Below are 25,255 nucleotides of genomic sequence, written 5' to 3'. Positions count from 1 at the left end.
CTAAATTATGATCAGTAAATTGCCTTGAAAATTGTCATGGTACAGTCTAATGATGCATCCTGTAATATTAAGCATCATATTATGCATGAAAACTTTAAAAATCCTTGTGCCACTTCCACTATTAAAATAAAATCTAGAGACTATACCTACCTTATCTCCTCTATACATCTGGATCACATGGGAAAGAAAAGGTTACTTTTCATTCTTACTCTTACTCTTTAAGAGTTGGGATGTCCCCCCCTCCCACAGCCTTACTACATCCATGATAAGGATATTTTATTTTAAACTGCTAAACAGTTAACGTAATGATAACCTTCATGGTTATACACAAGCCCACCCTCCCACCCATGTTGCTGCCTTTGTATCAGAAGCAGCAGTGCGGAGGGGCAGGCAGGAGCTGGTGCTTGCAGGAAGACAGCTTTTAAGCAGGCTCCTCATGAGCACGGGCTCCTGGGAAGCTGCCTGCCCCTGCGTTGCTGCTCAAGTGTACTGAAGCAACTCCCCCCCCCCCACCCCCCACCCCCAATGCTGCTGCTTCTGATACAGAGTTAGCAGCATGGGAGGGAGAAGTGGGAGGCTCTGCTTAAAAGCTGGCTCCCCATTCACACTGGCTCCCACAGAGCTACCTCCACCTCGTGTGAAAAATGTATAATCACTGAAATTTTTGAAAAACGCTTTTAAAAATCCCTAATCCATGGACTTTATATGGCACCTCTTTTTTTTAGTGCTGGAATCCTCCTCGACTTCTCACCTTTAGAATTTAAGATGGCTCTACATTCATTGGGTTAGATGGTTGATCTGATGTTAGGCAATACATAGGAGAACACCCTGGTGATGAAGACAAGGATCCTCTGCTGCCTATTGGTGCAGATTCAGGCTGTAAAGCACTGAGAAACAATCACAGGAAGGAACTTTCCCCAAGCAGAACAAATGGCAGATAAAGTCTGATGACTTTAGGTTCAGAGAAAAAAAATCTAGCAGCACAAACTACCTGATGCTGTCTATCTAACTAATAAACAGTTTAACTGTAGAAATAAAGAGACTTTTCTATCAAACACCTCAGAAGTAGCTCCAAACATGAACAAATGGTCCCTATATCACTAGTTGTCTGGTTAAGACAATTTTATAAAATTGACTAAGAAAGAGTATTTGAGTGGCTCCAACAGACATTATTTTCCCTAAAGCTAAGTGGCATCAGAGGACAAAACAGACAAACAACATTTTAAGTACATTAAAAGCAGCCTGCTAAAGAATTAGTGGTGCCACTGGATGATCAACGTGCTAAAGGAACACGCAAAGAAGACAAGGCTATTGCTGAGAAGCTTAAGTAATTCTTTGCATTGGTCCTTCGCTGCAGAGGTTGTAAGGGAGATTCTCATGCATGCACCATTCTTTATAGGTGACAAATATGAGGAACTGTCCCAGACTGAGGTGTTGATAAAGGATGTTTTGGAACAAATTAATGAATTAAACAGTAGTAAACGGATGGTATTCTTCCAAGAAGGAACTCAAATATAAAACTGTGATATCTAACTTATCACATAAATCAGCTGTGTTCCAAATGTCTGAAAGATAGCTAAGTTAATGCTCATTAAAAAAAAGACTCAAGCTTGGCAACTGCAGGCTGATAAGCAGGCAAACTGGTTGAAACTGTAGTAAAGAACAGAACTATCAGACACATACATTAATTTGTTTTGTTGAGGAAGAGTAAACAATGCTACTGTAAAGTGAAATCATGGCTCACCGATATTTTAGAATTTTTTCATGGGGTCAAATAAATATGGACAAAGATGATCCAGTAAATATAGACTACAGTATACTCAGACTTTCAGAAAGCCTGTAACAAGGCTCCTCACTGAAGGCTCTGAAGCAAAGTAAGCAATAATGGGATAGGAGGGAAAGTCCTCTTATGGATCAGTAACTTGTTTAAAGACAGAAAATAAAGGATACAACTAAATGGTCAATTTTCTAAATGGAAAGAGGTAAAGAACAAGCTCCTTCAAGGATCTGTACCGGGACCAGTGCTGTTCAACATATTCGTAAATGAATTGGAAAAGGGATAAACAGTAATGTGACAAAGTTTGCAGATGATATACAATTTCTCAAGATGATTAAGTCCGAGACTGATTCAGAAGTTATAAAGGGATCTCACAAAACTGGGTAACTGGACAACAAAATGGCAGATGACATTAAAAGTTGAGAAATGCAAAGTGATGTACATTGGAAAACATAATCTCATCTTTACATATAAAATGATGGGGTCTAAATTATCTGTTACCACTCAAAAAAGAGATCTTGGAGTCATTGTGGTTGGTCATGTGAAAACATCTACTCAATGTGAAGCAGCAATTAAAGAAATTAACATGATGTACCATAAGGAAAAAATATGTAGCACTTTAAAGACTAACAAGATAGTTTATTAGGTGATGAGCTATTAAGTCTTGTTAGTCTTTAAAGTGCTATATATTTTTTCCTTTTGTTTTTCCAAGATCAGACTAACACGGCTACCTATCTATTACTATTCATGATGTACCATAACGAGGCATTAGGAAAGGATAGATAATAAAAGAGTAAATATCATAATTCTTGGTATTCCCACACATTGAATAGTAGATGCAGTTTTGGTAGTGGCCACCCAGACAAATAAATAAATAAATAAATAAATAGTTCAAAAAGATACAGAGAAAGGCAAAACAAAAATGCTTAGATTCCAGATGAGAAGGAATATAAAAGACTTCAACTGTTTAGCTTGGAAAAGAGATGGTTAAGAAACAATATGATAGAAATCTATGAAATCATGGAAGTAAATAGTGAAGTGTGATTTATCTCTATACATAACAAAAGAACTATGGGTCATCCAGTGAAATTAATAGGCAGCAAGTTTAAAACGAAAGGAAGCACTTCTGCTCACAATGAACAGTTTTGTGGAACTTCTTTCCAGGGATGTTGTGAGGCCAAAACTATAAGTGGGTTCAAGAAAGAACTAGATAAGTTCATGGAGGATAGGCCCATCAATGAGGAGGGCTAAGCTCTGGATGTCCCTTAGCCTCCAACTTCTCCTTCTGAGAATGGATGACAGAGGATGGATTACTCAATAATTGTCTTGTTATATTCATTCCCTCTGAAGCACCTGGCACTAGACATTCTAGGATGACAGAGTACTGGACTAGATGAACCACTGGTATGGCACAGTATGTCTGTTCTTATGTTCTTATTCTATAAATGGGAATACGCTGAGGCCACTTCAGAGAAAGGACATTCTTACCTTTTTCAATTAAATCTTTTTGAGCTGACAAATCTAGGGTTCTGCTGTGAGCACTATTCTATTACACAATGCATTTGCAACCATACTGGAAAATTGGTTCTGAATATCTAATAAATATATTTTCTGTAAAGTTCCACAGCAGGAAAAAATATTTGAAAAATTCCATGTGGTGGTGATAATGAAAAATTATCAGATGTACTAAGTTAGTAGAGGAGGAAAAGGATAAGGAGCTGTGTGGACTGACATGCAGAATGCAAGATTCCTTGGGAACAAAATGTCCTAACCCCACAGAAACTTGGTCATATTCACTTAGTAGCAAACCCTTTGCATACCTTCCATCCTTCCCCTGCCAAGAATCAGCAGTATGACTGGCTTACATCTAATACTACCTTTAGCTCTCAGCAACTTGCCACATAAACTAGGGCTTATGGCTATGAAAAAGAACTTTCTGCCCCATTCTGGCCAATATAACTCCTTCAATAACATAGGTATTTTAAAACAAATATTGGCACCACATGGGTGCCATGGGGGGAGCACCCCAAGCAGCAGATGGTATCACTCCTGGAAAGAGTGACAAGAAGGCTGCAGCAGCTCTGCAAGCAAACGAGGAATGAACAGGGAATTCAGTACTTAAAACTGATTTAAAAAGCTAACTGGCAGAGTTCCTCAGCAGAGTTCCTAATGTTCACCTCCTCTTTCCCAAACTGCCCCATCTGCATTTCCCAGCTGCTTCAGAACCACACAGGAGAGAACAAAGATGCTCTTATCGACCTCTCCCCCACAACTGTCACTAAGGAAGAGAATGGGTGTTTCTCTTTTGATTCTCCCAGGTGGCTTCCTATTTCTCTTGGGGAACACGGATGTTCTTTTATAGGTTCCATCATCCAGATGTCTGTCCTATTTCTGGCGGCGATTATTCCCTTTGCAAAATTCTTGCAGGGGAAGCCACAAGCACTCTTTCTTTCTATGCCACCAGTCTTTTGTGTAGTGGCTGGTCCATGCATCAGATGCTTGGCTCATCATGCTGACTCATGTGTGGCATGTGGCTGGCTCCTGGCTCGTTAATGAGAAACCACAAACCCACCTAGACAGGATAGATAATTTTCTTGGGGCTTGGAGAGGAGGGTAGAAGTTGAAGAGAAAAGAAAAGTGGGATCATTAAAAATTCAAAATTAATGTTTTTAAGACACAATTAGCCATTCATTCCACTGGCTCTCATTTTTCAATTTCAGAGATAGGACACTTGGCTAATGAGTGTTTGGAAGGCACTGATTTAATGATGAACAGGTATAGATCTATAAACACAACAATCAGGGCTCACCTAGACTATGGGGAATGGTCGAAAGAAGATATGCAAATTCAGCGGGAATTTGCATATCTTCTTCTGATTGTAAGTGAAAGTAGTTAAGATGTGGCTTTTTCAGAGAACTCCCCCTTTGTCATAAATCTCCTTTTTTGAGGACGAGCAGCTTTTCAACAAAGTGGGGAGTTCGCTGAAAAAGCCGCGTCTTAACTACTTTCATTTTCGAAAGCTCTGGACCTTATTTACAAGATCTTTGAAACATGCATCTGTATGTTAGACCACTCCAAGGTCTCAGAGGGGTAGCCATGTTAGTATGTAACTAAAAAAAACTTGAAAAACCAACAATGATCCTGTAGCACGTTAGAGACTAACAAAAAAAATATAAATAGTATCATGAGCTTTTGCAGGCACAACCCACTTCTTCAGCCAAGGGAAGTGTCAATATCTTTTTATTTGATTTCATATTAAATAATCATAAGCATTGCTCCTTGTTAATTATCCCTTGTTTTAATATACTTTCTTCCATACCTTATGGACTATTTAAAATATATATTTATATCTGTGTTTTTTGTTTGTAGTGGTGGGTGCACATCCACACACTACCTCAACATTGGTGTTGCACATAAGAAATATCAATCCGCCCAAAATAAAATTCAACTCGCCCAAAGATAGAAAATCTTAGAGGGAACACTGGTTAGGACCTGTGATGGTGTCATTTGTATAGATATGTGGACAATAGGGTTTGTTGTAGGGGTAGGTTCCAGGGTGAGTACCTCTGAAATGTGATGTGCAGCTGCTGGAAAGGGTTTGCTTCAGTTTTGGGGGAGGGTTGTCATACACAAGGATTGGCATGTCTCCCAAAGCCAGTGAGAATGAGGGATCATTTTCCAGGATAGGTTGTAGATTGTTAATGATGCGCTGGAAGGGTATAGGCTGAGGGTTCATGGGGGTGTGTCTAGACTACAGGGTTTTGTCAACAAAAGTGGACTTTTGTTGACAAAACTATACCTGTGTCTACACTACCGCCAAGTTCTGTTGACATAACATCGACAGAACTCGGCAGTTTTGTCAACGGCGCTAAACCTCGTTCTACAAGGAATAACACCTTTTGTCGACGAGTTCTGTCGACAGAATGTGTTATTGCACCTACACTGTCCTTTGCGTCTACACTCTCACATTGACAAAGCGGCTTGCTTTGTCAACAGAACTAGATGTAGTCTAGATGCTTTTTGTCGACAGAATCTTTGTTGACAGTATCTGTCGACAAAGCCTCTGTCGACAAAAGCCTGTAGTCTAGACATACCCTAGGTGATGACCCTTGGAGTTCTGTTATTTTCCTTGTTGGGCCTGTCTTGAAGTAATTGACTTCTGGGTACTTGTCTGGCTCAGTCAATCTGTTTCCTCACTTCTACAGGTGGGTATTTAAAGTTTTAAGAATGTTTGATGAAGATCTTGTAGGTGTTTGTCTCCGTCTGTGGGTCTGGAGCACATCTGGTTGTATGTTAGGTCTTGGCTCTAGAGAATTGATCATTGGATGCATCCTGACAGCTAGAGGCTTGTAGGTAAGAATAGTGGTCAGTAGATTTCCAGTATAGAGTGGTGTTTATGTGACCATCATTTATTTGTACTGTAGAGTCAAGGAAGGAGATCTCTTGTGTGGACTGCTTCAGGCTCAGGTTGATAGTGGGATGGAAATTGTTGAAATCCCTGAGGAATTCTTTAAGGGTCTCCTTCTCATGGGTCCATATGATGAAGATGACATTAATGTAGCATAAGTACTATGGGACAGGAGATGAAGAAACATTGTTCAAGGTCAGCCACAAAAATGTTGGCATATTGTGAGGCTATGTGGGTGCCAACAGCAGTGCCACTGATTTGAAGGTATTGTCTCCAAACTGTAAATAGTTGTGGATGAGGACAAAGACACCTAACTCAGCCACCTGGTGTGCTGTGGCATCATCAGAGGTTATGTTCCTGACAACAGTTAGTCCATCTTTATGTGCAATGTTGGTGTAAAGAGCTTCTACATACATGGTGGCTAGGTTTGTGTTTCCAGAAAGATTACTGATACTCTGTAGTTTCCTTGGGAAGTCAGTGGTACCTCAAAGATAGCTAAGAGTGCTGGTAGCATAGGGTCTGAGGAGAGAGTCAACAGAGTCAGATAATCCTGCTGTAAGGGTGCCAATGCTGAGATGATGGGATACCTGGGATTTCCTTGTTTATGGATCTTGGGTACCTGATAGAATGTTCCAGGTCAGGGTTCTGGGAGAGTGTTTGTATTGATTGGTCCCAAGCTGTAGCAGGGAGTTTCTTGAGCAGATGGTGTAGTTTCTTTTTGGTATTCCTCAATGAGATCAGAGGAAAGAAGCCTGTAGAATGCTGTGTTGGTAAGTTGTCTGGCAGCCTCCTATTCGTAGTCTGACCTACTCATGATGGCGACCACACCCCTTCTGTCAGCCTCTTTGATTATAATGTCAGAGTTGTCTTCGAGCTTGTGGATAGTGTTGTGGTCTGCATGGCTAAGGTTGTGTGTCACATGATGCTGTCAGTGTACATTTGTGGAATCAATGTCAGTCTGTGTATATTTGTGGAATCAATCAACATAGAAGTCTAAACTGTTATCACCAACTTTTTTGTAGAGTTGGTAAGTGGGATCCTGAGAGTCAGTGCAATCTTCAGTGGTGTGTTGGAAATATTCCTTCAGTCAGAGGTGGTGAAAATAGGCTTGTAGGTCACCGCAGAACTAAATCCTGAATGTGGGAGTGGTGGGGCAGAAAAAGATTCCTTGAGATTGGGTTCTTCTGACAAGCTAAATCCAACCACATGTTTAGGCTGTGTCTAGACTACATCCCTCTTTTGACAGAGGGATGTAAATTAGACACTTCAAAAGTGCAAATGAAGTAGGGATTTAAATATCCTGCACTTCATTTGCATAATCACGTCATGGCACTCTTTCGAACAAGCGCCATTTCGAAATTAAAACCACGATCTAGACGCGGTTCTTTAGAAAACAGCAGGCTTTTTTGAAAAATCCTGTACTTCATTTGCACTTTCGAAGTGCCTCATTTTCATCCCCCTGCTGACAGATCGATGTAGTCTAGACATACTCTTAGTTCTTTGACAGAGGGATGTAAATTAGACACTTCAAAATTAGACATTTGCACCTGAGGTTTACAAGATCTTTCGAAAAAGGCTTCTATTTTCCAAAGAACTGCATCTAGACTATGGTTTCACTTTCAAAATAGTGCTTTTTCGGAAGAGCACCATGATGTGAATATGCAAATGAAGCATGGGAAATTCAAATCCCGGCTTCATTTGCAACTTCGAAGTATCTAATTTACATCCCTCTGTCAAAAGAGGGATGTACTTTAGACGTACCCTATGTGTTAGATGAGTTGAGGGAAAAGTAGTTGTAGTATCCTGTGGCATGTAGTTTACTCATGTCAAAGGACAAATGGTCTTGAGGTTAGGGTACTAACACAGGGCTTATGAGTCCTGGGTTTGAGTCTTAGCTCCACCACAAATTTGTGTGTGATCCTGAGCAAGTCACTTCCTCTCTATTCTGTCCTTGTAATATGGAAATGAATACTACTTTACAGCGATGTTGTCAAGATAAATATATTCAAGAGTGTAAAACACTTAGATGCTACACTGATGGGTGCCACCTTGGATAGATAGATGCTTCTAGATTCACATGTACTGTTCATTTACTTCACTGATGTTTATGACTCCAATAAGTTTAGTTTTACTCAAAAAAAAATTTTAATGTGCTGTTTACTCTAGGGATGTTAACAAATGTTTATTTTTGTAAATGTGTAACTATTGAATTTTTTAGCAGTTACATGTTTACATGCATAGGGACCGCATGTACTGGCTACCACCACCCTCCACCTCACCTCGGCATGAGGAGGCAGGCAGCTCCATGGGAGCGGCTGCTCTTGGGGAGATGGTTTGTAAGCCAGCTCCTCCCAAACATTGGCTCTTGCCTGCACTCCCATGCTGCTGCCTCTGTGAGAGGCAGTGGGGGAGGCAGTCAGCTTGAAGCCGACATGTTGGGAGCCGACATGTGCAGGAAGCCATTTGAAAGGCAGCAAGTGTGTGTGTGTGTCTGTGTGTGTGAGATTAACTGTTAGGATTAACCAACAGGCCCAGGTTCATCAGTTAATCATGTAAACAGGTACACGCTAACAACCCTAGTTTACTTTACCTTCTAAATCAATTACTGAACACCGCAATAGTTTGTGTCAGCAGGAGGTCACACTGACACACTAAAAGCTCTCAGAGTTCAGGGCCTCAGGCCTGACTGCAGGCCGAATATCAGTTCTAGAGGCCATGCCTTTGATCGGGCCGGGGCAGCAAATAATAAACAGTTTCTGTTAAGCCGGTCAGCAGTTTATGCACCTGGGCCCTGGGTCAGGGCGGGGCAACAAACAAACTGGTAAGCAGGTAAGTAGTCCAAAAGGTTCAAAGGTGCAGACTTATTTTGCAGGCTGAGCCAGGGGGGTTGGTCTCCTTACTGGTGGAGAGCCAATGAGCACAGGGGTTTTCCTCCCTCTGGGGGAGAACCTGCCACCCAAGGGAAGGGATAGCAGGGGGGACGCAGGCACATCCGCTCCACTGCATCCCAGCCCTGGGCCCTCGCAGTGGCAGTGCAGTGGCCACTGGGTTGGTGGGGTCCAAGCTGTAACATGCCGACCAGGTCTGTGGGTCGGCGGGAATCCGAGCCACAACGCACTGCCCAGCTGACCTCCATTTCCTCTGCTGCCCCAGGATCAGCTGTCCCTCGGCCACTTCCCCATCCCCCTTTGGGACTTGCCTGGCTCAGACGCAGTTCCTCAGGTTCAGGAGGGGACAGAAGTGCCGGCAGCACATCCATCGGCTCAAAGTCCTGCTCAGTTAAGGGTCCAGGAGGTCCAGCTCACTCATCTGGGCCTGGCAATGGTCCTGGGGGTCCAGAGGAATTTGCGGGCCTAAGCAGTAGCCTCTTCAGACTGGTCCAATTATCAGGGCCCGGCAGTGGCCCGGGTGGCACAACCCAGTCTTCCCTCTGAGGGCAGCATGGCAAAGCTCCTCTAGGGCTAGGGTAGAGCCTCTGGCCTGCTCGGCAGCCAAGCTCTAACTGAGCTTGGAGCTCCTCTTTGCATACCTCCAGCCCTGCCTTCCTGTTTCCTGTGGGCAGGACTGGGTGGTTCTGGCACCTCCCACCAGGGGGTCTTGAGGGAGTTTCTTCATCCGGGTCAGTGGGAGGCCATGCTGACTCACTACAAAAACTTTTTTTTTTTTTTAACAGGACTGGATGTCACACAAGGCCCAGTAGCACCCCTGTAACCACATTTCCAAAACAGAATGTTTTGTCATTCACTGTATCATAGTCTGGACTGCCAGTCAGCAGGTTTCAATCCACGTGATAGTGTTCGTAGCAAAGGTGATCTGGATTAATTTTGATTGTATGGTTTCCTTAGATACCACATCTAAGGCTTCACTAACATCCAATTAGGTTTCATTTACTTTCACTTCTCTTTCATCCACTTAGTTTGTAATTACATTCAAAATAAGAATGAAATCCAATTGGTTTAGTAAAATCTAATATTCATACCAATTGTAGATGTCTCCCTTTTCTTTCAGACATTTAGTGATTTTTTTTCTATCTACATTTATTCTATTGTTTCTCTGGAGTTAGAGGTTACATTTAAAAGGCGATAATTTCCAGGATCACTTTTCTTCCTCTTTCACAAAATTAATAATACATTTGTTTTTCCAATCTTCCATTAACTTGGTATTATTATTCTACCCAACGGGTTATATAAAAATAAAACAACAACAAAACAAATACTGCTTCTAACAAGACACAAATGGAAGATTAGAGTATAAGGTTGAAGAATGTGCATGTGCAAACAGCTTCTTCATCCATAAGTTTCAAAGTGCTTTACAGAGATACAAACTATTATACTTATTTTACCGAGGGGATAACAGCAATGTTAAATAACGTGTCCTAAGTCATACCAAAACAAGACATTTTCAGCTTGATTTGTTTCTTTTTCATGTGTGTCCAAGTTCTGTTTTTCTGACAGCATTCATGCAAACCTCCTTCTTTTGTTAATCAACATAAAGAAACTATTACTACATTTTGGGGCCATTTCAGCCAAACTAGCTAAAAAATTAAATCCAAATGGAAATATGATCCACTCGTGCATATTATTAATCTGTCAGCTAAACAGCCGTGGACCCCGATCAATGTAGTATACTATTCCTTCCAAAGGCAAAGGAACGTTCTGCTTCATGGTCCAAAATGTGAAGAACAGCAAGGAAGGCATTTCCTTGAATCATCAAGAATCATAAAAGATGTCTCATCAAAAGCTAATAAGGAAAAAATGTGTGATGCTGGCTTAAAAGGAAGATGATAGAACATATGAACATGCTAACAGATCAGAAATAGACTGTAATGACAAATGGACATAGAACTAAAACCCCAAAGACAGAGTACAGCCCTATCATAGGCAGATCTTATCCATCTTTGACAGGTGCTTGAGGGGCCTCTCTCTTTTTCAGTTTGGCAACATTTATACAGGTTGCCATACCAATACATTCTCAATTAATACAACAGGGTCTCTATAGTCAATCATAACATCAGAACCTATTTCAATTTCTGCCCAAATATTTTCTTGTCTTTACATACACAGATCTGGTGGTCAAAAGTGGCTATTGGATTCATGATTGAGATGTACATGTTAAATATTTAACTTACATTGAGGCCTACTAATCTATATTTGATTTGCCATCATCATAAGATCAATATCTTTGTGTGTGTGTGAAACAGAGGGATGGCAGGCATGTAGGAAAAGAAAGATCATTTTCTGTACCCATTCACAGTTTTTATCTCCTCTTCTAGGAATGCCTTCAAGGGATACAGATAATAAAGATTCTGTCAGTACTAACTTAGGCCAGAATTTTTCTGATGACTTAAAGTCTAGTGAAAGGCTCTATAACTTATCATCAGTTCTCTAAGGCATTCAGTTCCTCAGTTATTAGTAGATTAAATACAAACACATTAGTTAAATATATTTTGTATTCAAAACATTCATATTGCTGGAGATTTGAAATAAAGGACATAATCAATTTAAAGGAATTCAATTAGAATGATTGTTCAAAGAACCGGAATAGAAAAACATAACAATTACAGAACATAATTATATAAGCCTTGTTCTCTACACATAGGGTCACAATGTACGCTATTATTTCATGATGCTAAAAAAGCACTTTTTCAATTACACAAGCAAAGAGATCTATTACTTCCTCTTGCAAGTCTGACCTGAATATAAGTATACTTACAGTACATACAGCTAGCTGTATGTTTTTCATACCATGTTAGCTGCTGCATATAATCCATATTTAACATATTTGTAATCAGATACACCTTATTTTGACATTTATTAATTTGTTTCTTTACTGTATTCGTCCCCAAAATGCCTTGCATTTAAAACTATCTGAAACTATTATCCTTCCAATTCAGAAGAAAGTTATTTTTGCCACTCCAAAATAACAGTACGGTATTTCTCTTTCCTCTCTCTTTTTCCACAGGGACTATACTGATAGTGCTACCACCAGCATTCTGATTGTTTTATTGATTTTCGTCTTTCCTATAAGTCATCAAAAACAGTCCAGTCCTAATTCTGATACTCTTCAGGATGGGAGTACGGTTTAGTGACTTATGTGAAATAACTGGATGAGCTCATCTAACTCCTCCTGGATAAGTTTCCATATAAAAAAATCTCACTGTGATAGTTGCTGCTGCTTCTCTTGAAGCAAGTCCCTCTCACATTCATACATAATCACATTATTATAAAGAGTTCAATGTAATATACTATCCTTTTGTAATATACTATCCACTTCACAGCTTTAATAGGAGGATATCAGTCACCAGCTCTGCCTTCTCTCTCTAAGGCTACGTCCAGACTACATGCCTCTGACGACAGAGGCATGTAGATGAGGCTACCAGGCATAGGAAAATGAAGCGGTGATTTAAATAATCGCCGCTTCATTTAAATTTACATGGCTGCTGCGCTGAGCTGATCAGCTGTTTGTCGGCTCAGCGCGGTAGTCTGGACGCGCGGGTGTTGACATCGAAGGCATTTGTCGACCACCCAGGTATGCCTCCTGGGATGAGGTTTACCTGGGTTGTCGACAAATGCCTTTGATTATTTAAATCGCCGCTTCATTTTCCTATGCCTGGTAGCCTCATCTACATGCCTCTGTCACCAGAGGCACGTAGTCTAGACGTAGCCTAACAGAGGGCAAGGCAAAGACCATTGCAGCAATGATTTCTGGTGAAGAGCAGAGGAGCTGAAAAGTGGTGTCCACATGCTGGGACACAGCAATAACAAAATGGAATTTCACCCTGCTGCCTCCTTCTAAAGATTCAGATGGGAGAGGAACACCAGATTTGTATTTGAGGGCATCAAGTTGAGGAAAAATAGGAATAAAAATATAGGTACAATGAATATTTTAAAACTAAAAGCAGTATCTTTAAATGAGTAAACAGGAACTCACAGAGGATGTTCAAATAGGAATTGAAGTCGAATTGTTTAAGGCCCAATTGTCAGATATAGCTGAGCTATGTTTGGAAGAGGAAACAAAAGGATGAAAGCAGCTGTACACCATCATACCTCAATGGTCGTAGTGATGATTAGGGGCTTTGGTCCCTGAGCAGCCTAAGAATTTCTCTAACTTGTGATTGGCTGCCACTTCCCAAAGAAGTTATTCCAGAAACCAGGGATTGCTGGAGCACTGCAGCTCTTCAGCTGCCCCGCCATGATTCTATATACTTTCTATGGGAGATAGAAAGAACTGATGTTCAGACAGCTATATCAGCATATCAACCAGAGAGTCTTCTCTTCTTAGGGAATTTTGGGGTAAACAGCTAAGCAAGTTTTCCAGTCGCTTATCCTCTAAACACCCACCCAGAGCAGTAGTTTTAGAGCCAGGATATGAATCTGAATGTTAAATGGTGTTTAAAAATCAGTCTCAGGGACTCACTCTTGGATGGCATTTTAAATTTGGGGTTTTTGAGGAATGAATCTCAATTACCATTACTGCTGCAAAAGGATTCACAAGTTAAGTGGTAACAGGAACTGTAGTAAACAGAAGCCATAAGACTCCCAAGGTGTCAGAGCTCAGGTTCCAGCCCAAATCCAAATGTCTACACTTCAGTATTAAAGCTACACAACCCAAGCCCTACAAAGCTGACACAGGCCAGCTGTAAGCATTTTATTGCAATATAAACATACCCTAAAAGGTCTGAGGGTATGTCTACACTACAAAGTTAGTTCGAATGAACTTTGATAGGCGCTACACATACAAACCGCTAGTTCGAACTTAATTCGAACTAGTGGAGCGCTTAATTCGAACTAGGTAAACCTCATTCTACGAGGACTAACGCCTAGTTCGAATTAAGGGCTGTGTAGCCACTTAATTCGAACTAGTGGGAGGCTAGCCCTCCCAAGCTTGCCCTGGTGGCCACTCTGGGCACCACCAGGGAAACTCTTCTGCCCCCCTCCTGGCCCCGGAGCCCTTAAAGGGGCACGGTCTGGCTACGGTGCCCGTGCCAGGTGCAAGCCTGCCAGCACCCAGACAGCAGACCCTGCACCTGGCACTGCACGAACCAGCCACCCGCTGCCACCCAGCCCTCCGCCTCTTCCCGGGACCAGGCTGGCGGCTCCCAGAAACCTGCCCGGGGCCACAAGAGGCGGACGCCCACCTGGTCTCGTGCGGACATCGTGGACCTCATCCACAACCTCCGCACTAGGCACAGGAAAGTGGCCGTCTAGGGCAGAATAGCTGCCAGCCTGGCCACCCAGGAGCAGGTGTGCATGAAAATCAAGGTGGTCCAGTGAGACCCCCGACCCTGAGCCCTGAGCTTAGAACGGCCGTACTGGGTCAGACCAAAGGTCCATCTAGCCCAGTAGCCTGTCTGCCGACAGCGGCCAACACCAGCTACCCCGGAGGGGATGGACCGAAGACAATGACCAAGCCATTTGTCTCGTGCCATCCCTCTCCAGCCTTCCACAAAGAAAGGCCAGGGACACCGTTCCTACCTCCTGGCTAATAGCACTCCATAGACTCAACCTTCATGACTTTATCTAACTTCTCTTTAAACTCTGTTCTAGTTCTAGCCTTCACAGCCTCCTGTAGCAAGGAGTTCCACAGGTTGACTATTTGCTTTGTGAAGAACAACTTTCTGTTATTAGTTTGAAGCCTGCTACCCATTCATTTCATTTGGTGTCCTCTAGTCCTTTTATTATGGGAACTAATGAAGAACTTTTCTTTATGCACCCTCTCCACACCACTCATGCTTTTAGAGACCTCTATCATATCCCCCGTCAGTCTCCTCTCTTCTAAGCTGAAAAGTCCCAGTCTCTTTAGCCTCTCTTCATATGGGACCTGTTCCAAACCCCTGATCATTTTAGTTGCCCTCTCCTCTCCCACCCTCTCTCTTCCCCTCTCCCACCTCCTTTTCCCAGTCTCCCCGAGTTCTGTTCAATAAAGAGAGTTTCTAATTTTGAACACACGTGTCCTTTATTTTGTACATCAGGAAGGGGGGCTAGGGAGGGGTAAGTGGAAGCAGGTGAGGGAGGAATGGGGTACGAGCCCCTGATGGGGAGGACTGGGGTGGCTCTGCGGGCTCCTCGGGTGGAAGCTCTCTTGCAGTCCCCCGATTGACCCCCCCCCCCCCCCCCAGATGGCAGCCTGCAGCAAGTGCAGCCGGGCTGATGGTCGAGTACTGTGATGTGCCGAGTGTGGGCATTCAGGGCACTCCAAGCCAGGACTGCTTTGCTGTCCCTCATCGAGTTAGACAAGCGAGCGAGGAACCCCTGAGAACTGTCTGTCCAGGGTGGGGGTTGGGTCCCTTTAAGCACAGCCCTCGGCTAGCCTGAGACAGCAGCTCCATGCTCTAAGTCCTAATCTGATGCCCTGCCGGCATGCTTCCGGCCATACTTAACCTCGGTTCAGGGTCCACTCAATGTGGACATGCTAGTTCGAATTAGCAAAATGCTAATTCGAACTAGTTTTTAGGTCTAGATGCACTAGTTCGAATTAGCTTAGTTCGAATTAACTAATTCGAATTAAGTTAGTTCGAATTAGTGCTGTAGTGTAGACATACCCTGATAGAGGTAGCTAAGAGTATCGCAGTGTTAAAACTTCAGAACTTGCAGTATGCAGTATTTATAGGCTGGTTATCCGTCATTTACCCCCAGTTTTCTCTTGTTTATTTTCTGTGTTAAATAAACTTTGCTTTATTTACAACAGTTGTAAGCTAATTGTAATAAGACTTGTTGGAAGTTCCCAATGGAAGGAAACCAATTTCAGACATTAAGTCAGAGATGCTCAGTAGAGCCAACAGCATGACTAACTGGTCTCTCAAGTGAGTGCATAGCAGGGCCTACCTCAAAAAGGCACAACTAAACTAAAATAGGCCAGTGTGGGAATATGGAAAGTTTGGAAAGTGCCAAGTTTTTATTCCAGTTGCTATAAACATGTTTCATTAATAAAAAAAATATGGAAATGAGATAAACAAATCTTAGTAGAGTTTTGCTCAGAAGTCAGATTGCAAAACACATATTTTATAAAATCTTCAACCCAGAAATGAGATACTGATCCTTGGAAGTTGAACATTATGGATGTTCCTTTTCTAGCAATATCAGCAGCAACTCCTAACTTAATTGGCAGCATTGGGAATAAGTCCATAGCATGTCAACTACAACTAGCTGAAAACTGGTTTGTACTTTCTTCAATATATTCTGTAACATAGAATGACACGGAAACCTGCTTACTTTTGATCAACATACATAAGTTTTGAGAATGGATATATTTGTGATCTGTTATGTACATCACAAAACAAAAAAAAATCTGCCTTAGAAGCGTTTACTTCTATTTGACAGCATCTAATCATTTCAGTTACAATACTCTGTATTGCAAGCATTTTTTTCTATTTGAGAGTATTTGACAACATTTAATCATCTCAATTACACATACTTTTCACATTTTGAATTGAACCTTTAGGACAGGATCCACAGACCATTCCATTATCTAGAGTTATTCAAGTGCTAGTTGTAAGGCAGTATAATCATGTTGAAATTTCAGAAGTCTGTTTGGTATTGTACATTAACATAAAATGGTTCCTCATCTTGATTTGTCCTCAAATAGAGATGTAAAAAGAAACAGCATCTTCTTTGTCAGAGGGAATGTATTCACTAAGGCAACAAACTTTTAGAGTTATTATTCACATATTTATTGCAAATCTGTTTTATATTTACTGAAAATTACACAGCTAAGAAAACATGAAGAAATTTCCCATTGGTTTCTTCATTTCTAAGCATCAAGTTATTTTAGTGTGGAATACAATACAATCCCACAATAGGAACTTAAAAGTGTAATCCCTGTTTTGATGATAACCAGTCAAGGATCACTACAATCAGTCTATCAAACAGTGAATTTCCCAAATGCACATAGACAGTGAAGCAAAAACTTTCATTCTTCAATGACAGAGCAAATTCTACTAAGTGTTTTAATGTCAATCAAGGTAATTAATTCAAAGTGGTAATCCAAAATGCTATACCACTATTTATCTGCAACTGAATGGCCAACTACAAAGCGTATCATTCTTTTCTATCTTTGAAAGAACCAAAGAACATTTACAAACAACAGCATCCAACAAAATACTGAAAGATCAGCATAAATCAAATCCATCAGCATCAACTGGAAATACCTTTTGGAACATAACTTTATCTGCCTACAGGCTGTCCTTGCTATAAGACCAAAAAACTTGGACTTATAGCAAAACAACTAAAAGCGGGGGATTTTTTTCCCCGCTGCTGACTTCCATTTGCACAATTTTTTTTTTTTTTTGGTGTGACTTAATAGCAGGGAAGGGGAGGACTTATAACACATCCGTTCCTACAAGACACAATGACTTTAGTGCAGAACGGATATATACTGGGGCAACTTATAGCGGGATGTCCTGTAATGAAACTGATCACTATATGTAACAATCACTAAATCCAAATTCCACTGTGCAAGCACATGTTGTTCCATGAAAAACTTTCATAATTACGTTAAAGAAAAATAACACTGGAGGCAGAAGTCATTGTACTTGAAGGTTCTATAGTTTTTTATTCTTACCAGGAGTAGAGAATAGTTCCCACAACAGATGTGAGTTTGCTGTTTTCTTGCTTCTGCTTTGCAAGGCCAAAGTCAGCTATAATACAGAAAAGAAAGAAAAAAATATTTACAAGTCATTACATTTTCTGTGGGACAGACATAGCTCCTTAAATCTTGCCTGTCAGGGTGACAATTAATGTACATTCCAACAGCTGGAAAGTTTTTTTTTCTCTTTTACACTCTGCAGCAATGTACCATACCATACCATCTGCTGATCCTCCACACCTATCTCTGCACTAATTAATGACATACATTTTAATCAGATACACCAGGTTTTTAAAAAAACAAAAATATTTCTTTTGACTGCTGATACAAAATGTTATATTGATTCCCATTTTTCATATTTCTGAGTGCCCCAGTTTCTATGAACATAAAATATATATTAAAAATAATCTAATACAAGTATATATGTAAAAGCAGCAGTAGATAAATGCCTAAACTAATAAAAATAACAGAGCTGTCAACAGATTAAAAAGTGAGAGGGTTACTCACCTTGTGCAGTAACGGATGTTCTTCAAGACACTTGTCCTATGGGTGTTTCATCTTAGGTGTCTGGGTGCTGCTGCATGCCTATTTGGAGATATGTTTAGCAGTGCCCTTCGGTAGGCTATGCATGTGCTGCCAACCGCCCCCTCCATTCCTTCTTTGCTTGAGAAGAAATTAACCATATTCAAAGCAGAAGGGAGGAAGGATGAGATGGGGAGCACCCTCAGGGACAACCATCTCAAAGAACCTCTGTTACTGCACAAGGTGAGTAACCCTCTCCTTCTTTGAGGAGTCTTCCTGAGGGTGCTCCACCTTAGGTGACTATAAAGCAGTACCCATGATCGGAGACGGGTGCTTTGGCTAGTCAGTATCCTAGACAGTAGCCAGAATGCCGTGCCCAAAACAAGTACCCTAGGAGAGGTATGTATCAAGAACATAATGTCTGGCGAATGTATGGGCAGAGGACCACATAGTGGATCTGCAGATGTCCATAAGAGGCATGATTTTGAGATAAGCCGTAGAGGCCCTCATGGCCCTCATAGAGTGATTGCAATGAAGGGTTTTGTTTGAAGAGGGAGCAGTCAGCTAGATGCAGTCCACTCTCCATCTGGCAAGCCTCTGGGTGGAAACTGGCACACCCAAGGATCTCCCTGTAGTGGATATAAACAGTCTAGGTGTTTTGCGGATTTCTCTCAGCCTGTCTAGATAAAAGGTAATCACTCTGCGTACATCGAGCATGTGCCATGTAGCCTCTTAAGTGTCAACATGAGGCTGTGGGAAGAAAACAGGAAGTATTATAAGTTTATCGCAGGTTACCTTCGGTACAAATTTTGGATGAGGGCAAAGGACCATCCTTATGGAATACCGTGAAGGGGAGGTCTGCCATAAAGGCACCAATTTCACTCATCCTCCTGGCTGATGTGGCAGCCACCAGTATGGCCACCTTCATGGAAAGGTGGAGCATGGAGCATGTGGTTATGTGTTCAAATGGCCTATGGGCAAGGATCCAGAATACTAAATTTGCAGAGGATATGAAGCTGGGAGGGGTTGCAATTACTTTGGAGGACAGGGTCATAATTCAAAATGATCTGGACAAACTGGAGAAATAGTGTGAGGTCAATAGCATGACGTTTAATAAGGGCAAATGCAAAGTACTTCACACAGAATGGGAAGCAACTGTCTAGGAAAGAGTACTGAAGAAAGGTATCTCGGGATCATAGTGGACTACAAGCTAAATATGAGTCAACAGTGTGATGCTGTTGCAAAAAAAGCAAACATGATTCTGGGATGCACTAACAGGAGTGTTGTGAGCAAGAAATGAGAAGTTATTCTTCTGCTTTACTCTGTACTGATTAGGCCTCAACTGGAGTATTGAGTCCAGTTCTGGGCACCACATTCAAGAAAGATGTGGAAAAATTGGAGGAGGTCTAGAGAAGAGCAATAAGAATGATTAAAGGTCTAGAGAATATGACCTATGAAGGAAGACTGAAAGAATTAGGCTTGTTTAGTTTGGAAAGGAGAAGACTGAGAGGGGACATGATAGCGGTTTTCGGGTATCTAAAAGGGTGCAACAAGAAGGAGGGAAAAAAATTGTTTTCCTTATCCTCTGAGGATAGGACAAGAAGCAATGGGCTTAAACTGCAGCAAGGGAGGTTTAGGTTGGCCATTCAGAAAAACTTCCTAGCTGTCAGGGTGGTTAAACACTAGAATAAGTTGCCTAGGGAGACTGTGGAATCTCCATTTCTGGAGATATTTAAAGCAGGTTAGATAGACATCTATCAGGGACAGTTTAGATGGTACTGGGTCCTGCCATGAGGGCAGGAGACTGGACTCGATGACCTCTCATGGTCCTTTCCAGTTCTAGTGTTCTATGATTCTAGTTCCAGGCTGGGACAGGAGGTTTGACGGGTGGGAAAGTATTCTGCAAGCTCTTAAGAAAGTGCTTGGCTGTTAGATGGATGAAGACAGATTTGTTGTCAATGGGCTGATGAAAAGCAGTTATAGCTACAAGGTGAACTTTTAATGAACTAAACGAAAGTCCCGAATTTTCAGTTCTAGAAGGTTTTGCAAAATGTCTGAAAATGGCATCAACGATGGGTTCCCACATTTCTGTTCAGACCAAGGTAAGAATCTGCGCCACTTATGCAAGTAAGATTTTCTGGTTATTAGTCTGTGGCTGCTCAATAGAATTTGCATGATCTTATCAGAGAATGATGTTTCTATTGAAGTGAACCACTGAAAAACCATGTTCGGAGGTGGAGAATTCAGAGGCGTGGGTGACGAACCTAATCACCCTTCTGTGTCAGAAGATGGAGAAAGCAGCGGGAGATGCCATGGTGTCTGCCTGGATATCTGTAGCAGGTAAACGGAGGAGTGGAATTGGAGGAAATGCATAGAGGAGAGATGCATTCCAGGGTATTGTAAACACCCAGGTATTGTCCCCCAGGGAGTGTAACCCAATGCCTGCACAGGAACAATAATGTGAACATTTGTACTGGTTGCAAACAAGTCCACTGTTGGAAACCCCCACTGACTAAGACCTGTTGAAGAATCTTGGAGTCTATTTCCCATTCATGATTGAAATTCCTTCTGAGGTTGTCTGCCATTAGATTGTCCTTGCCCGGGAGGTACGAGGTTTGTATGCAAATGTGAAATGCACCATGACCACAGATGGACAGACTCCCTGCAGTGGCAGTGGGACCTGGCTCCACCCTATCTGTTGATGTAGTACATTGTTGCTTGATTGTCCATAAAAAACTATACTGTGCTGCTGCGTATGAGATGAAGGAAATATTGACATGAGTAGAATACCACCTGGAGTTCTAGTATGTTTATGTGTAGGGTGCAGTCCTGAGGAGACCAACATTCCTGAGTTCTGAGAAAGCCTGAATGAATCCTCCAGCCAAAGAGAGAAACATCCATCGTGATAGACATGGTCAGTGGATGTTTGTGGAAAGATATCTCAATGCATATAGTTTTGGGGGTCTTCCCACCACTCTAGTGACCACTTGATTCTATTTGGAATCAAGACTAGTTTGTTGATACTACTATAATGTGGTCTGTACATGGTCCTTAACCACTGCTGCACTGGTCTCACATGTACTCTGGCATGGAGCACCACTGATGTGGCCACCACCATGTATCTTAGTAGTTGAGGACAGGCCCTTGCTGGAACTTATGGGGTGGTTTGAACCAGTGTAATAAGGTCCTTTATAGACTGGAATCTCTGTTGTGGGAGGGAAACTACAGCTCACAGGCAATTGAGATGAGCCCCTATAAATTCCTTTCTCTGAAGGAGTTGTAGCTTGCACTTGGATAACTTTATCTGTAGCCCAAGGGTCTGGAACAGTGTCATTGTTAAAGAGACTGCATTGTGGGCTTATTGACTTGTGCTTGCTCCTACTGGTAGTCATAAAGGTAGGAGAATATGGGCACCTCTTGTCTGTGGAGATGAGCAGCGACCACTGTGAGCTCCTTTGAGAAGACCCTTAGAGCTGTGGAGAGTCCAAATGGCAACACCATGTATCAGAAATGGGTGTCACCCACTGCGAATCTTAGGTATTTCTCGTGTGCTGGATGAATGGATACATGAAAATAATAATTCTGGAGGTCGAGAGTCAATAACCAGTCCCCTCTGTTTAAAGCAGAGATTACAGTGGATAGGGTTACCATCTTGAAATGCTGGGGTCATATATGGTGGTTGAGCCTCCTGAGATTGAAAATTGGCCTCCAACCCCCGATGTCTTTCTTATGAGGAAGTAATGGGAATAAAACCCTTTGCCTCTGTAGCAGTGAGGTTCGGGTTCTATAACACCCAGGTGGAACAAATGTTCGATCTCTTGGAGTAGAATGTTTTGGTGAGATGAGTCCCTGAAGACGGATGGGGAAGGTGGGTGGGAGAAGGGAAGGGGATACAATATCTGCTCTTTATAAAGCTGAGTACTCACTTGTCTGTTGTGACAGAAGAAGACCAATGATGGAAGAAAGGTGCTAGATGCTGGCAAAATAACTGATGGGGCTGAGATTGCCTTAAGTGAAGAGGTGTTAGCAGATTCTCAGCCTGACCTTCAAAACGTGTGTCTCGAAGTTGAGGGCTGGGAGGTAGAGGGCTGGTCAAGGGTCTGCCTCCACTGAGCTTGACATTGTCTCCTATTGTCAAAATGCCTCTGAGCTTGAGTAAAAGGAGAAGGCTTTTAGGGCTGTATAAAAGATTTACCCTGTTTGCATTTTGGTGCAAGAACGTGGATACCAACCATCTTTAATGTAGCCAATGAGTTCTTGAGGGAGTGGAGCAATGCGTCGGTGGTGTGTGAGAACAGTTTGAAACCCTGGAAAGGAAGGTCTTCAACCATGGCCTGTACCTCACAGGGAAAACCAGAAAGGTGAAACCACGATGACCTCATCACGACAGCCATTGCAATGGAATGGGATGAGGTGTTGGAGGCATATAACACAGCCTGCAACATTGTGTGAGAAATCAGGGTGCCCACATTTATGTTGGCCCTAAGCTGGTCATATTTGTCATCAGGAAGACTGTCAATAAAGTATGCTAGCTGCTCTAAAATATGCTGAGTATATTTCGCGAGTGTTGCGGGGTAGTTAGATATGTAGAGCTGTAAAGATGCAGAGGAGTACGCTTTTCTACCCATGAGATATAGATGCTTCTGCTCCTTGTCATAGGGTGTGGTTCTGGCTGCACTCTTTCCTCATCTGGTTAACTGCATCTACAATTAAAGAATTAGGAAAAGGGTGGGAAAACAGAAAATAGGTACCCTGTAGTACAACATAATATTTATGGTCAGATCTTCTGCAGTCTGGTGGGACTGTTTCTGGTATCTGCCAGATACAGCTTATGGACCCTGGCAAGGTTAAGTCCATTGGTATGGCCAAATGGGCGGCCAGGGAGGCATGTAATATACAAGTTAGTTTATGTTGAGTTTTGGGGATGCTCACAAGGGAGACCTCTAGGACATCAGCTACCCTCTTGTATAGCTCCTGGAATAATTGAAAGTTGTCTCCCACTGTGGGAGGGCGGGGGGCATCAGAGTATCATCCAGGGAGGACAATGTGTTGGAAGGTCAGACGACACAGAAGAGTCCTCATCATTCAAGGCTGGCTCATCTTCCTCCTGATAAGCTGACCTGTCCAGGGAGGGCAAGAAGGTGGCCCTTGATGGTGTGGATGGCTGAGGCTGCATCTGTTCTGGCTGCTGGGCTTGGTATGGTGCCCAGGGGTCCCAGTAGGGCCAGTTGGCTGGTAGTGGCATAGAAGGGAGCAGCCATTGAGGCCGTCGCCATTGTAGCGGTGGTTGTAGTTACTGCTGTGGGTGCTTCGGAGAGGAGTGCTTTTGGGTGTAGGTGCCAACCAAAGGTTTGTTCTCCTCATTGCTCAAGAGCAGTGGTACCAACCCTGCAAGCGTGGACAGTGTGAACTTGCCCAACATGGGTGTATCATTGGCGCCGAACATTGGGGTTGAGGGCACCAAAGTTACCCTTATATCAAATGTAGTGAGCCTTAGCTAGAGGGATGATTGTGAAATCATGTATCTTGAAAGTATTTAGCATTATTGTTGCCTTTCTAACTGGCACCCAAAACTACTGACCAACACGCAATATGCTAGCATTAGTTACATGACCCTATCTCATTGGATAAGCAATTGTTCAGGATATGGAGCCAGGACACAGGTACTTCTTAATAAAAGTACACCAACAATCAAGTATTTTAAATTATAGCACCGAAGTTTCACTTTACATGTCTAGTAACCACACAGAACATTTAAGCTTCATTCTCCTTGTTTGACCTCACCATTATAGCCCATAGTTCCCAGCTACCTGTCATGTTGTGAATTATACATTAAAATGGGAATTGGAAGACTGGTTTAAAGATTAACTCTGCTGCTATACAAGAAACTTGGGTTCAAATTACAGAAAGGTCTCTTATATAAGCCCAACTGGCAGGAAACAGGAGTATTGCAGAAGCAGAAAATTCAGCCCTTACGGCATGTCTACATCGCATCTGGGAGTGAACCACCCAAGCTGGTTCCAGAGACTTTTGGTAGTGGGGATTGCCACAGCTGTAATAGCTGTGTAGACACTACAGCTCAGGCTCCAACACTTTGGGGTGGAAGGGTAGGGCTTGCCACACAGCTATTTTTAGACTGTTAGCACATGCACCTCTAGCACAAGCTGAAGACCAGAGCTGGAAGGGTCATTCCCAGATGCAGTGCAGATAGGCTCAATGGTAGAAAGGACCTTGCAGCAATCCTCACAGAACCAGATCTCTTTAAGACAGCAAATCTGAAGGATTTTGGAGTGGGTCTGTCACAGAAGAATAAAAGAAACAAATCAAGTGCCCCTGTGCCAGAGAAAGTGTTCCCACTGGCCAATTAAGACTGTGGGCAGCACCTAAGGGCTATAAAGGATCAGGAAGTTCTGGTGAGAGTCAGTCTGAAAACTGAAGGTCTCTGGGGAAATCTCACTGCAAGCGCTCCCTGGAAAGAGGGAGGAATTATCAAGAAGCTTACTGACCTTTCTGAGTCAATGCCAATGCTGAGAGGTTGAAAATGAATGAGGGCTAGGAGCCACTGGAGAGCTTGGTGGCTCACGTTTCTGAGCTCCCAGTGGAGGAAGGCTGAAGAGGACAGATAGCTAAAAACCAGAAGGAGGACTAATTTCTGATCTTCCTGAATCAAAGCCAGGCAGTACTACAGAATGAAAAGGGCTGCAGGTTAGAGAACTAGGAAGAGGCTAGCTGGTTGTCTTCCCTGAGCTATGGAGAGTGATTTGTAAGACAATATGATGGTGCTTTTGCAGTTTTTGAAGGAGGTGGACTGTTTTCCCACATCTAAGGGAAAGCATGGGATAAAGTGCAAGAAGGTGTTGGAGGGAGAAGCAGAAAACACTATGGGACTATTTAAAATTCAGAAGTTCACTGGGTATAGGATTATTTTTATTTCCATTAACTACAGAAAACTATAGGCAAAGAGT

At 42.4% G+C, this 25,255-nt stretch overlaps 1 protein-coding gene across 9 annotated transcripts in view; it reads right to left on the bottom strand.

The window, feature by feature from the left end:
• NEK10 (NIMA related kinase 10) overlaps window positions 1–25,255 on the bottom strand; it is a 201,672-nt gene that overhangs the window by 93,580 nt on the left and 82,837 nt on the right. For all 9 annotated transcript variants that reach the window (XM_075922001.1, XM_075922000.1, XM_075922002.1 and 6 more), the window contains one exon: window positions 17,745–17,820. In XM_075922001.1, coding sequence (XP_075778116.1) covers window positions 17,745–17,820 — 76 coding nt within the window. The remainder of the gene's footprint in view (window positions 1–17,744; window positions 17,821–25,255) is intronic.

This window comes from Pelodiscus sinensis, chromosome 2, assembly GCF_049634645.1.
Source record: "Pelodiscus sinensis isolate JC-2024 chromosome 2, ASM4963464v1, whole genome shotgun sequence".
Taxonomy (NCBI): Eukaryota; Metazoa; Chordata; order Testudines; family Trionychidae; genus Pelodiscus; species Pelodiscus sinensis.
This window is presented reverse-complemented; position numbering and strand designations above follow the sequence as displayed.